Consider the following 11,758-nt stretch of genomic DNA (forward strand, 5'->3'; position numbering starts at 1 on the left):
ACATGTTCTTAAACTCAAGATCACTGGCTTCTCCCTTCATCAAGCACTTCCCTAGTTGTTATAGGTGTCCAGTCAACATCCAGACTTCTGAAATTGTGGTTCTGGTTATTTTTTCTAATTTATCAGTTGTTTCAATGGAGGGACGCAACCCTAGTGCTTCCTCCTCTGTCATTTTGCTTGATGTCTGTGTCTGTTGATTTTGCTAGCTTCCAGATGTTTTGTAATGTTTCATTGTGAGCTAATCTGCAATGGAGAGTTTTTCTTCTGAGGGAATTCCAAACAACCTAAGTTATGAATATGATCCCAGAGAGGTTTTTGGGGTGTTTCTGCCAGATACTCTAGGGATATCATTGGCCAGGTGTCAGTTTTGTTTTTGTTTTTGTTTTTGTTTTGCGGTATGCGGGCCTCTCACTCTTGCAGCCTGTCCCGCTGCGGAGCATAGGCTCCGGACGCGCAGGCTCAGCGGCCATGGCTCACGGGCCCAGCCGCTCTGCGGCATGTGGGATCCTCCCAGACTGGGGCACGAACCCGTGTCTCCTGCATCGGCAGGCGGACTCTCAACCACTGCGCCACCAGGGAAGCCCAGGTATCAGTTTCTATGTTAATTTCTTAGCTTAGGAATTCTTACATTATACAGGTACCATAAATTCTGTGTCCACCTCTGGGTATAATGTGGACTTAAGGCTTTAATTTTTTGTGGGAGTTTTTAAAATTTGTTTTTTAGACCCTCCCACCCCCACCCCAAGCCCTAGAGTGAGGGAAACTTTATATCTAGGTTGGTGGACTATTTTCTAGTTTCACTTTCCTGCAGGTACAAGACTCTTTTTGAGGGTCATAGCTTTATGCAGGGATCTCAGTTCCAAATCCCTGTCCTTCCAGCATCCAAGGTTTCAGGAAAAGTCAAGCTCTAGCCATCAGATCCTATTTCTAGATCCCTAAATCATCTCTGTGCTGTTGTGGTATCAGGTTGTATTCTTTCCATTCTGCTTTTAACTCCCTCTTCTTTTTTGGCATCTAAGGACTTACCTTCCTTTCTTGTGAACTAGGCTAGACATTTTAAAATGTGTGTGTGTCTGTGTGTATTATATTCTCTCCAGCCTTTCTGGATGTTGATAGTGGGAGCAGTTTCACATAAGCTCTGTCCATTATGTTGCCCAAAGAAGATGTCCTCCTTTTATTTTTCAGGGTAAGTTCTATTGCAAAATACTGAGTGAACTCATAAAACGGGGAATTTATTTGTACTGAAGGTTTCTAGGCCAGGACAGTAATGAGGAAGAATTTATTCTGAGGTGGCAGGCGTGGTGGTTGTGGTAGCTGTCACCACACTTCAGTCTAGTCTAGTCTAGAGCTACAGTGGGGGAAATGACTCGGAATCTTTTGGATTTGGAATAGAAGTGGAAGGGAAGCAGGTAGACAGAACTAATCCATTACCCACTCTGGGATTAGAGACACAATTTTTCAAAGGGCAAAGACTTAAACTGCTCAGAAAGTATTAAATTGTGGGGAAAAGTCATGAATGTGTATCTGAAAGAAACTTATCTGTGGTCTTAGGTTTATTTGAAGCCCTTCAGTTAGGACCCCTCCTAAAATCTTACATGTACAGGAGCTGGGGTTTGCCAACTATTTTCTTACTGTTACTGCATAGAATCAGCATAACTAGATCACTCTGGCAGCAACAAAGATGGGGCGGGGGGCAGTTTTGTGTAGAAAAGACCAGAAAAAAACAGATGGTTATCTTTTGGCTAGGTTCAAAGATGAGTGTGTAAGAAATAAGGCTAAGCAGTCGGTATTGATGATGTGTCCATGGTGAGAGGAGATAAATTGAGCTTTTGATTGTTATTTGTGTTGGATTTTGTTCCAGCTTAGAAAAAAAATCAGTCCCCACATCCCAGTGAAGGTTTTTTGCGCATCTCAAGGAGGTATAGTAATTTCAGCGAAATTTCCTTCTGCTCCTGAGATTCAAACATAACTTTGCACTGCTCTTAGATCTCACAGTTTTCCGGTAAATCATGTCGTTCTTCACCTTTGGACTAGGACCAGGACTTAGTGTATTACCTGACTTATAGTAGGTGTGCAGAAAATGTTTATAAAAATGAAGGGAGTTGTTTTCTATTTTCAGGGCCGTTTTCAGCTTTCATACACAGTATCATAAAAGCAGGAGTCAGTGATATATATCTCTTTCCTTTTTAGCTCAGACCATGACCGGCTTCATACCTTGGTAACTGAAAACTGTTTTCCGGTAGGTTCCTATCTTCCTTAGAACTGTGGGACCCCTGAGTAGACAGGTTCTAGATATCACCTCTGATTTTCTTAAGGATCAGTTTTGAGAGTACAGGAAGTTTAAGGCAAAAGCTGAAGTTCCATTATTTTTGGCTGAATGATAATGACTTGATATGGACTCTGGTAAAGGCCATGCAGGTGAAGAAAGAGGAAGTCCCTCAGCAAGCAGTACTGAGACTACAGATCCTGAGGTGAGGGTATGGTCACATTAGGCCAGCCCTGCACATACCTATACTACAATAAAGGATTTAACCAGTGTTCATGAGGCTTACATTGTGTGATAACAGGGGTGCTAGGTACTCTGGGAGACCCCTAACAATGAGGACTTTATGGTTCAGTTAGAGGTTCAAGAATAAGAACTTCAGTTTCTATCAGTTTTGCTTCATCTCCCCAGGAACAAGTATAGCTATCCTAGTCTTAGCAGGTTAGCCTTTATAAAAGGCTATAAAATTCCTATAAAATCCCACCTTTCATTGCCAAAAGGTGAGAGGAAAAAAAAAAAAACATGTGCAGTCAACAGAAATGCATGCAATAATGAGCAGATTATGAAAGTGTGTAGGAGGGATAATGGTTTATTAGGTAAGCTGGCAGTTTGGAGTGTGGTCTTCATTGATTTGGAGAAGGGTCCTCAAGGAGGTAGGTGGGTCTTGAGTTGTGATTTAGAAATGGAAAGAGAGTTGTTGTGAGGTGAGCATGAGCAGTAGCTTAAGGTGAGAGAAAATAAGCACCAGAGAGCATTTGATGGGAAACGTTGCATGTTGACTGTGGTATTGCAAGAAGAGCAAGCGTGGAAATAAGCTCCAACTTCCCTACAGGGAGGGAAAAATCCAGTTGAACTATTCTCCTCTGCCCTCAGGACATGGTCTGGGACATCAAATACAAGACCGTCCGCTGGAACTTTGTAGAATCTTTAGAGCCACCCCAAGTGGTGCAGGTTCGCTGTTCAAGTCTGCTGAAACAGGGCAACGCATATGGCCAGGTCACCGTCCGCATGCACACCCGGCAGGTAGAGGCACCAGTCTGCTTTCCTCCCAGCTTTCTTCACTCTCAGGTTGGGCACCTACCTCTGATTTCTGGGTACAGCTGCCCGGGATTCTGAGTTCTAAGGAAAGGTCTTTCTTACCTTGTCATTGCACCCTTCCCACTGCTGGATGTTAGCTGTACTAAAACAGGTGTGGGGATATTCTTCCCCACCCTTCCTGGACTCCCTCCCACCTCCTTCCACCACCCCGCCCCCCCACCCCCCAGTCAAAAACCCTCTAAGAGTAAAGTGTCAGAGGTTGATCTGTTAGTCTAGATTCAGAATTAAACAACTCTGAGGACTAACCGACTAGATGCTTTCATCCTTGCAGACTCTGGCCATCTATGATCGGTTTGGCCGGTTGATGTATGGACAGGAAGATGTGCCCAGGGATGTCCTGGAGTATGTTGTCTTTGAAAAGCATCTGGTGAATCCCTATGGGAGCTGGAGAATGCATGGCAAGATCATTCCCCCATGGGCACCCCCTAAGCAGCCTATCCTTAAGGTAAAGCAGCTTGCATGGTTTAAGACATGACATTCTAAGCCACTCCTGTTGGGCTCCACCTAGTGGACAGAGAGGGTGATGCACCACCAGGAAGAGGAGTCCTCTTGTTGGCGGTGGGCACGGAGGTGGGCGTGGAGGCGGGCATGAATCTCTTAGGTAAGCCATGGACTTGGATAGTAGATAACTCAGTATCCTGCTCTTTCAGACGGTGATGATCCCTGGCCCCCAGATGAAACCTTGGGAAGAGTATGAAGAGCCACAAGGAGAGGCCCATAAGCCTCAGCTAGCGTGATGGCAAAAGTGACTCCTCGGGTGAAGCGTGGGTGGTGATGTGGCTGGAAGCTGTGAAGCCTGGGAGTCTGGGAGCTGTGAAGTCATCCATTTTCTTCATGCTGTAGAAAGAGCTACCTTTGTTCTCTCTTGCCCTGCTTGGGTCTTTTTAGCAGTCTCATCCTCAATAACCGCTACTGATGGTTGGGCCCTAGTGGGTTGGTCCTGTGCACAGCAATGGACCTACTTCTTCTTTTTTTAGTCTTATATGTAGCTTCTAACTCTAGATGAAAAACAGTATGTTTCAGAGAACATCTGATACCAGCCTTTCCGGCAGCAAGAACTGTCAGGAGCAAACTGGCAGAACTTTCTTTCTAATTACAGGGCAGGATCAGAGTTTGAAATAAAACACTATCAGGTATTGGACAAATGTGGTGGGTTCTGTATATTTCTCCTGGTTCAGGATGGAAGTAGACCAGCCTTCAGAGGGCAGAAGTGGAAGTTATCTTACTTGTGAGTGATGTGACTTACAGGAAATCCAGACTTGGGAAAAATAATTAGTGTTTATAAAAGTGGCATCATTTAAGAGGGTCTTTTCACATACACTGACTCACTGAATCAATATTTGTATTTCATAGATGAATGTAAATCCAAAGAAATCATTTAGCCCTCAGCCTTTGGATTTTGTTCTTAATTATCAGCTGCATCCTGGTGTGATCCCAGGAAGCGTTAGAGGAGGAAGGGGCCATGGTAGTGTGGATACACTTTGGAAATCCATCAATAAGACTTAGTTCCCTGATTTCTAGCACCTTTTGGAGATGGTGACTTTTTTTCCAGCCTGAATTTGGAGGCAAAGATACCAGAATATGGACCTATATAGAGTGAAACAGCCCAGCCCCTTCTTGTTCCTTAGCTCAAGCTGGAGGAGGATGTGGGACTTCTCATGCTCGTGTCCTGGGTCATCTGAGGTATGACAAGGGAAATCACTGTCCCAGCAGCAAGCTTGGTTTATAGTACTATTACTTTGATCAGCCCATGAGGGCTCCCCTTAAAAATCAGGACCTTAATTCTTGTGTTTCTGTTTTTCAAATCTAGTATTTTCTTTTAAGGAGTTTTATCACCTGGGTTAAGGATTAATCTGTTCTGACCTTGTCTTGAGAGTACAGCCGAAAGAAACTGGAATCAGGTTGAGAATAACCTGACACCTCAGTCTCTGTAAAGCTACCATTTCAGCAAAGCAGCAAACAGACCAGGCCTCACTGGGGAAAACTGATGTTTTACTAACAGCTGCTGAGTGCTGACCATAGAAACAAGATGTGTATGCTTAGGGAAGAGGCAGCACTAGTAGGTTAATCCACAGCAGCCACCCTCATCATGCTACTTAGTTTCAACCCTTTTGGCTTAAAATGTACATCAGTTTTCAGCATTGCTGCCCAAGTGAGGTTTGATCATATCCTATTTGCCTGAGCCCTGGATTAAGGCAAAATGAGAAGGGAAGTGCTTTGAGTAGGAACCACAGCTGGGGAGTATGGAGTAAGGGGAGGCAATCCTGGGAGGGTAGGGAAACAGAAACAAAGCACACTTAATGGCCTAACGACGTCTTGATTTCTCTGAATATATTAAAAAACAGTGTTTCAAATAAGCTGTTTCACCTCACTCCACCTCACTCCCCTCACTCCCCTGTCTCAGGGTTCTCTAGATAATCCTAAATAGCAGCTAAGCCAGGGAGCCACCAGGGAGCCAGAGGATAAGTGCAATTTTCATTTCCCCTTGGGATCAAATCCAGCTGAGCAAATGGCCCAGATGTACAGGATTGGCTTGAAGGGCTGGGCAGAGACCATCTGCATTGCCACCCATGTAGCTGGGCACTGGCTGAGACAGACAGTCCCATTGTCCTGAAGGCTGCCATGTGGCTACCTTGGGCTTTAGAGCAGGCATTGTTCTTTCCTTATCTATCTACTATTAATGTTTAGAAACATTGAAAAAATAAAATCACCATAATGAATAAGCTAGAAACAACTGCAACAGTCAAGAAAAAGCATTCTTTATTTTTTTTCCCCATGGTTTATTTCACAACTGTGGTTAGAGGGACAACTTTTCTGTTCCCAGCTAGTCCAGACCCAGTGGGATTGTTCTGAGGTGCAGAATTTGCATTGGCTTGGAAGCTGTGAGGCTAACTAGCTAGAGCCCAGAAAAACAACACTTTAGTTACTGCTCTGGAAGCCTAGGGCAGGGGACCTAGGTAAGAGGGGAGGCCTAGATATGGAACAAGGGCCTCTGGTCTCTGAAAGTGGGTTACTCCATTCCTCCTTCTTTTTGGAAGTGGAGCACTTTGCTCCTTTTTCTGTGAAGCCCTGTAGCTGCCCAGAGTGTTTACATGCAGACTGATATTTTCCGCATTGGGTATTTGGTCCCCTTCTTTTGTGTTTTTCCTCCTGGTGAATGGCATCAGTATCTGTCCAGTTAGAGGGTGGGCCTCTGTGCCATGTTTAGTCTGCCTATTTCCACCCCTGCCAATCCTGGGACGTCTGTGACCAATGTTTTTCTCCTTCCTCATTCCCCTCTGGTAGTATCACTTAATTCCAGCACTCTGTTATCTAGTACCACTTAAGTAAGGGTAGCCTGAATTGACTCGAGAGAATTGAACCAAGCTAAGAACGAGAGAGAGCTCCCTAAGAAAGGAGGCTTTGTATTTACACGATGCCCTTTCCCTGGCCCTCAGGCCTCTAACCTGCTTCATAGCACTGCTCTTTCTGAGGGCAGTTAAAAGTGCTGGCTGTAAACAGGACCTCCTTTCTTTCTCGGGAAAGAGACTGATGTGGGCCTCCTGTTACTGAGCAAGTGATTTGGAGTGGTTCTTGCATTGGAACCAGAAATTCCCCCTGGCCCCAGTTGCATTTGACAACAGAGAGGGGTCCCTTTGATGACAGCACTGAAAGGCTAGGAGAATGAGGCAGTGGGGTGAACTCTGCAGACTGGCAAAAGATGGGGCAGGAAGGAGGCAAGGCCATCTGAAAAGGCTTGTAAGAGTCATACTACTTAAACTGGGCTTAAACTGTTAAAGCTGGTGTGGGAAGGACCTGGAGCAATTGCCTTTCCCTTTAATGCTCTCTGTCTCTGATGTTGCTTTGGATGCCAGATGTTGACGTAAGTGTGCTTGATTCGCAGCAGTCAAGCAGGGCAGGTATGAGAGTCAATAAAGCAGAACCTGGAGATCCAAAGTCAAAATGACAGGATCTTTAAGGCATTTCAGGCACCTCTTTTGAGCCATTTAAGCTTTCCCCCGATTTATCTTTGAACTTGAATAAGTGGCTTCTAAGCTTCCCATGGTGACCTTCCTCAGCCCCTATGTTGCCAATGCCTTGTGTGGTTTAGTTTCTTCCCAAAGAATGTCCTTCGTAGGCTTCACAGAAGAATGGGTCTCCTTTTGAGAAAATGTGGGCTGGGCACCGCTGACTTCCCTTTATCACTAACATTGGCTTTACAAGTGAGTGTGCTGTCACAGACAGCTTGTGTTGGAGTATTCTAGCTGGATGGGAGGATTCGTTAGAAGTAGAAGGTCCAGCCCTTGTTCTCTGGAGCAGGTAGAAGAGTTGGAAGTAAAGGGATGGGGTTAACTTTTGCAGTCCGAGCTAAACCCTTTTTGTACAGTTTGTCTTGGAACGAGTTGACTTCTGGCCACCTTGGAGAGAAAGTGGCCAAGTGTGTTTGATTCAGTTTTCTGGAAACACCTAGGACTTGGAAAGGACCTTGGCTTCTAAAAGACAGCCGCCCAATGTTTCACCTCACCTGATGGAGTTGTTACTCCTAGTTCCAAGGACAGACAGACAGAGGGGTACAACTCCTAGTTCCAAGGACAGACAGTTAGAGGGGTGAGTTCTTCGTGTTGATCTTTAGAAGCTACTTGGACTTCGGTTAAGGAGGAAGACTTCTGAGCCTTAGCCTCCTGGAGAGTTGGCTCTGGGACTAAGCTGGTCCTCGGCCCGAGTTCTGAAGGTACTTGGAGTTCTCTGACACCTTCCAGAGTAAAAGTCCTGGCTGGCTTGCTCACTTTGGGGCAGGGGCTTTTGCCTTCTGGAAGGAAGCCACCCGGAGGTCTGTGGACCAAAAGGCATGGTGGGTTCTCAGGGGCTGTGGGGCAGAGTTTTTCTGTCTGAGTTTCTGTTAAAGCCAGGAGGCCAGATTCGTCAGATGGGGCTCCAGTTACCTCCCAAAGACATATCAACATCTGCTGTGGTCCCCTTTATTTTATTTCCTTCTGGATCTGTGACTTCCCATTGACATAGCTCTTCCATCCTGCTCCCCAAACTGCTTGCTCTGTGGGGACTGACTTTGGGTTCATCCATGTCTGGAGCATCTGGCTCGGGGGAGAGCCCTTCTGACCTTGTGCCTTCCCAAGGACAGACCGTCTCTCGCTCTCTCTTGACTTTTACTTCTGAAAAGTGTTCTTCAGTCCCTCCAGATCCTGCCTTTTGCAGGAACATCTCTCCTTGCCCTTGAGATTGTCTGTCCAACTCTTTTTCCTGTCCCCCTTTCTCTGCTGCTCCTTGACTCACCTCCCAAGGGCAGATTTCTGTTTTCTTATCAGAGGGAGCCTCTTCTGCTTCCCATGGACACACTTCTGCTACTCTGGCCCCCACGCTGCCTGCTGCCTCGGAACTTTCTTTGCTTCTGTCAGAAGCTCGTGGGGCTGGTTGTCGACACAGACCCCCACAATCTTGACTCTCCTGGGGACACACAGCCTCCTGTTTCCCATCTGCACTCTCTGAGTTTGCCTGAACGGCCACAACTTTGTGCTCTGGTTTTTCTGGGGCTTTCTCCTTCTCCTCTTGAGGCTCCCCTTCTCCATCCTGTCTTGACACCCCTTCCTCAGGGATTCTTTCAGTCACCTCCCAGGGACAGGTCTCAGCTTTGGCGCCGCCGTCAGGTTTGAGAGCATCCATGGCAGGAGCATCCCACGGGTGGACCTCAGCAAGCCTGCCCCCAGTGCTGAGCAGTGTCTGAGCACCGGCTTTAGGTTGGGCAGGGCAGTGACTGTCTGGGTGGGAGAAAGAGCCCGCCGGGGCCATGCTCTCCTGTAGACAGATAGGTCGTAGCTCATTGCTTGCTTTCTCCCCATCTTCAGCAGTAACTTCTGCTTTTTCTGCTTGTTCTGGGAAGGAGCCCATCTTTGGGTCTTGTGTCAGGTCCCCTTGCTGTGCTGTTTCATCACTCACTTCCAAGGACTGCCCCTCTGCCCCTCTGCCGCTCCCGCTGCTGGACGAGTCTGAGACCTCGGCCTGAGCAGACGGTGTCCTCAAGTCCTTCTCCCAAGGACACATAGCTTCCTGCTCTTGACTCAGTTTTGTCTCCCATTTTGTTACGTCTTCTCCCAGGGAGGTGAGCCTCCCCTTTTCTAGAGTTTTCTCCCTCTGCCCCATGGAATCAGTCCCCATCTCTTGTTCGGATTCCTTCCCGGGGGCTCCTTCATCTACCTCCCAGGGACAGATCTTGGCTTTTTCACTGGTAGGTGCTTCCTCTGCTTCCCAGGGACACACCTCAGCTGGCCTGCACCCCACACGGTCCAATACCTGGAGCCCAGCTTTTGGTCTGTCGGTGCCCAGAGTGTCTGAATGCTGAGAGGAGCCCCCTGGATCCAAGCTCTCCCAGGGGCAGGCCACCTCCCGCTCCCAGGCCTGCCTCTCTGGCTTATTTGGAGCAGTAACAGCTGTCTCTTCAGGTCCAGAATCTGCAGAAGCCCTTCCTGTATCATTTGGAAATTGCCTAATGGCCTCAATTCCCAAAGCCCTTTTCGCCCCTGCTCCAGCACTCACCTCCCAGGGACAGATCTCTGCCTTCTCAGTAGGCAGGATTTCCTCCGCGTCCCAGGGACAGATCTCAGCGGTTTTGCTTCCCGTACTGCCTGACATCTGGAAAGCGGCTTTGGGTCTATCTGTGTCTCGAGGACCAGGTTGTGGAGAGAAGCTGCCAGGGTCCACCCTCTCCCAGGGACAGACTGCTTCCTGCTTTTGCATCTGTCCCTCAGGCTTTTCGCAAGTTGTGCTATCTTTGATTCCTGATGTTCCAGGCATCTTCTCCTTGTCCTTTTGAGATTCTCCTTTTGGTGCCTGTCCCCATATCCAGTCCTCTGTCGTTCTTTCATTCACCTCCCAGGGACAGATTTCTGCCTTGGCAGCTGTTGCTTCCTTTGCCTCTGGCCTGAGATCTTCCCGTGGACATACCTGTGCTGCTCTGCTTCCTCCCTTGCTGAGGAGTTGGCCACCAGCTTTGGATGAGGAGTTTTCTAGATGTGGGCTGGAGTGCCCAGGGGTTGTGCTCTCCCAGGGACACGCTGACTCCTGCTGTTGACTAAATTTCTGCACTGCTTTCCCAGTTTGTTCCCACGTCTCTCCAAAGCTCCCTTTTCTGGAGGTTTTTCCCTTTTCCTGGAGAGATTCTCCACCTGTCCTCTGACTCATCATTTCCTTCCCTACGACCTCATCACCCAGCTCCCAGGCACAAATCTCTGCTTTCCCGATAGCCTCAGTGACGCTACTGCCCAGACCCCCCAAGCACCCGGAGGTTCCTGGGGCCTGAGTAGAGACTGCTGAGGGGCCCCGGAAATCTGTCCTCTCCCACTGACAAAGAGATCCCAACCCTTCACCCAGTTTCTTTTCTTCCAAGAAGATTGCTTTCTTGGGAGTTTTCTGCTTTGCCTGGGGGAGCTTCTTTACTCCCTCCTGGGACGGTTTCTCATTCTCTCCTCCTTCACTTGCCTCCCAGGGACAGAGCCCTGCCTTGGTGATGTCAGATGTACAAGCTCCCAGGCCAGCGGCTTCCCACGGTCGTGTCTCTACCTCTCTAGGCTCCACACTGCCCACTGTCTCAGACCTGCCCTTGGTTCTGTCAGAGTCCTGAGGGGCTGACCGAGGGGACAGACCCCCAGGATCGGCACTCTCCCAGGGACACACTGCCTCCTGTCCCCTGACCAGTCTCTCTGGCTTTTTCTGAGCGATGGCAACCACATCTTTGGGTTCTGATTTTTCTGAGGCCTTCCCCCTCTCATCTTGGGAGGCATCTAGATCTTGCCTCAGTGCCTCCTCCTCAGGGACTCCACTCACCTCCCAGGGGCAGATTTCGGCCTTGTTGCTACTGTCAGGCTGACACGTTTCTGACACGGTGACTTCCCAGGGGCATACATCTATCACCCTCTGGTCAGCACTGCCCAGGGGCTGGAGGCCAGCTTTGGGCAGTTCCCGCCACCCCCCAGGGGCTTCTTTTGCTTGCTTAACATTTTTGTCCCTAACTGTGCCCTGCCTGACTTGCCTCAGTGTGGCAGGCCCTGTTTTACCTGCTCTCGCAAGCTTCCCCTCCCCTAGACCCTGGGATGGCCTCCTGCCTCTGTCTGCTTGTTCCCTACTGCCCTCCTGGTGACAGACTTGGAGCATTCTGCTTGTGTGAGCGTTCTCTTGGTTCTGGAGGGACTCCTCGTCATCACAGGGGGCAAGCGCGGCCTGCTTACTCACTGCCTTGGGGCGGCCTGACCTGGGAGATCTGGGACATGCCCCCACATCCTCTCCCAAAGCTCGGCCCTTCTCTTCCTTCTCAGGACATCCTTCCCCGCTCTCCTTCTCTCTGTATGTGCTCCGAGAACGGGTCAGAGCTTTGATAGCCAGTCCCAGACTACGCATGGAACCCTGCTG

The 11,758-nt window shown here is 48.5% G+C and overlaps 2 protein-coding genes across 2 annotated transcripts in view; one reads left to right on the plus strand and one right to left on the minus strand.

Moving 5' to 3' along the window:
* MRPL45 (mitochondrial ribosomal protein L45) overlaps positions 1 to 4,499 on the plus strand; it is a 17,971-nt gene extending 13,472 nt beyond the window's left edge. Inside the window, 4 exon segments of the mRNA XM_007472270.1 lie at positions 2,191 to 2,239; positions 3,137 to 3,286; positions 3,633 to 3,806; positions 4,012 to 4,499. Of these exon segments, the coding sequence (XP_007472332.1) occupies positions 2,191 to 2,239; positions 3,137 to 3,286; positions 3,633 to 3,806; positions 4,012 to 4,098 (460 nt within the window). The 3' untranslated portion in view covers positions 4,099 to 4,499.
* A 3,421-nt stretch (positions 4,500 to 7,920) lies between these two features.
* Positions 7,921 to 11,758, minus strand: part of GPR179 (G protein-coupled receptor 179) — a 15,262-nt gene continuing 11,424 nt past the window's right edge. The window contains 2 exon segments of the mRNA XM_007465231.1: positions 7,921 to 8,298; positions 8,300 to 11,758. The exon segment at positions 8,300 to 11,758 is cut by the window's right edge and continues 1 nt beyond it. Of these exon segments, the coding sequence (XP_007465293.1) occupies positions 7,921 to 8,298; positions 8,300 to 11,758 (3,837 nt within the window).

Source organism: Lipotes vexillifer, unplaced genomic scaffold (assembly GCF_000442215.2).
Source record: "Lipotes vexillifer unplaced genomic scaffold, Lipotes_vexillifer_v1.1 scaffold591, whole genome shotgun sequence".
NCBI lineage: Eukaryota > Metazoa > Chordata > Mammalia > Artiodactyla > Lipotidae > Lipotes > Lipotes vexillifer.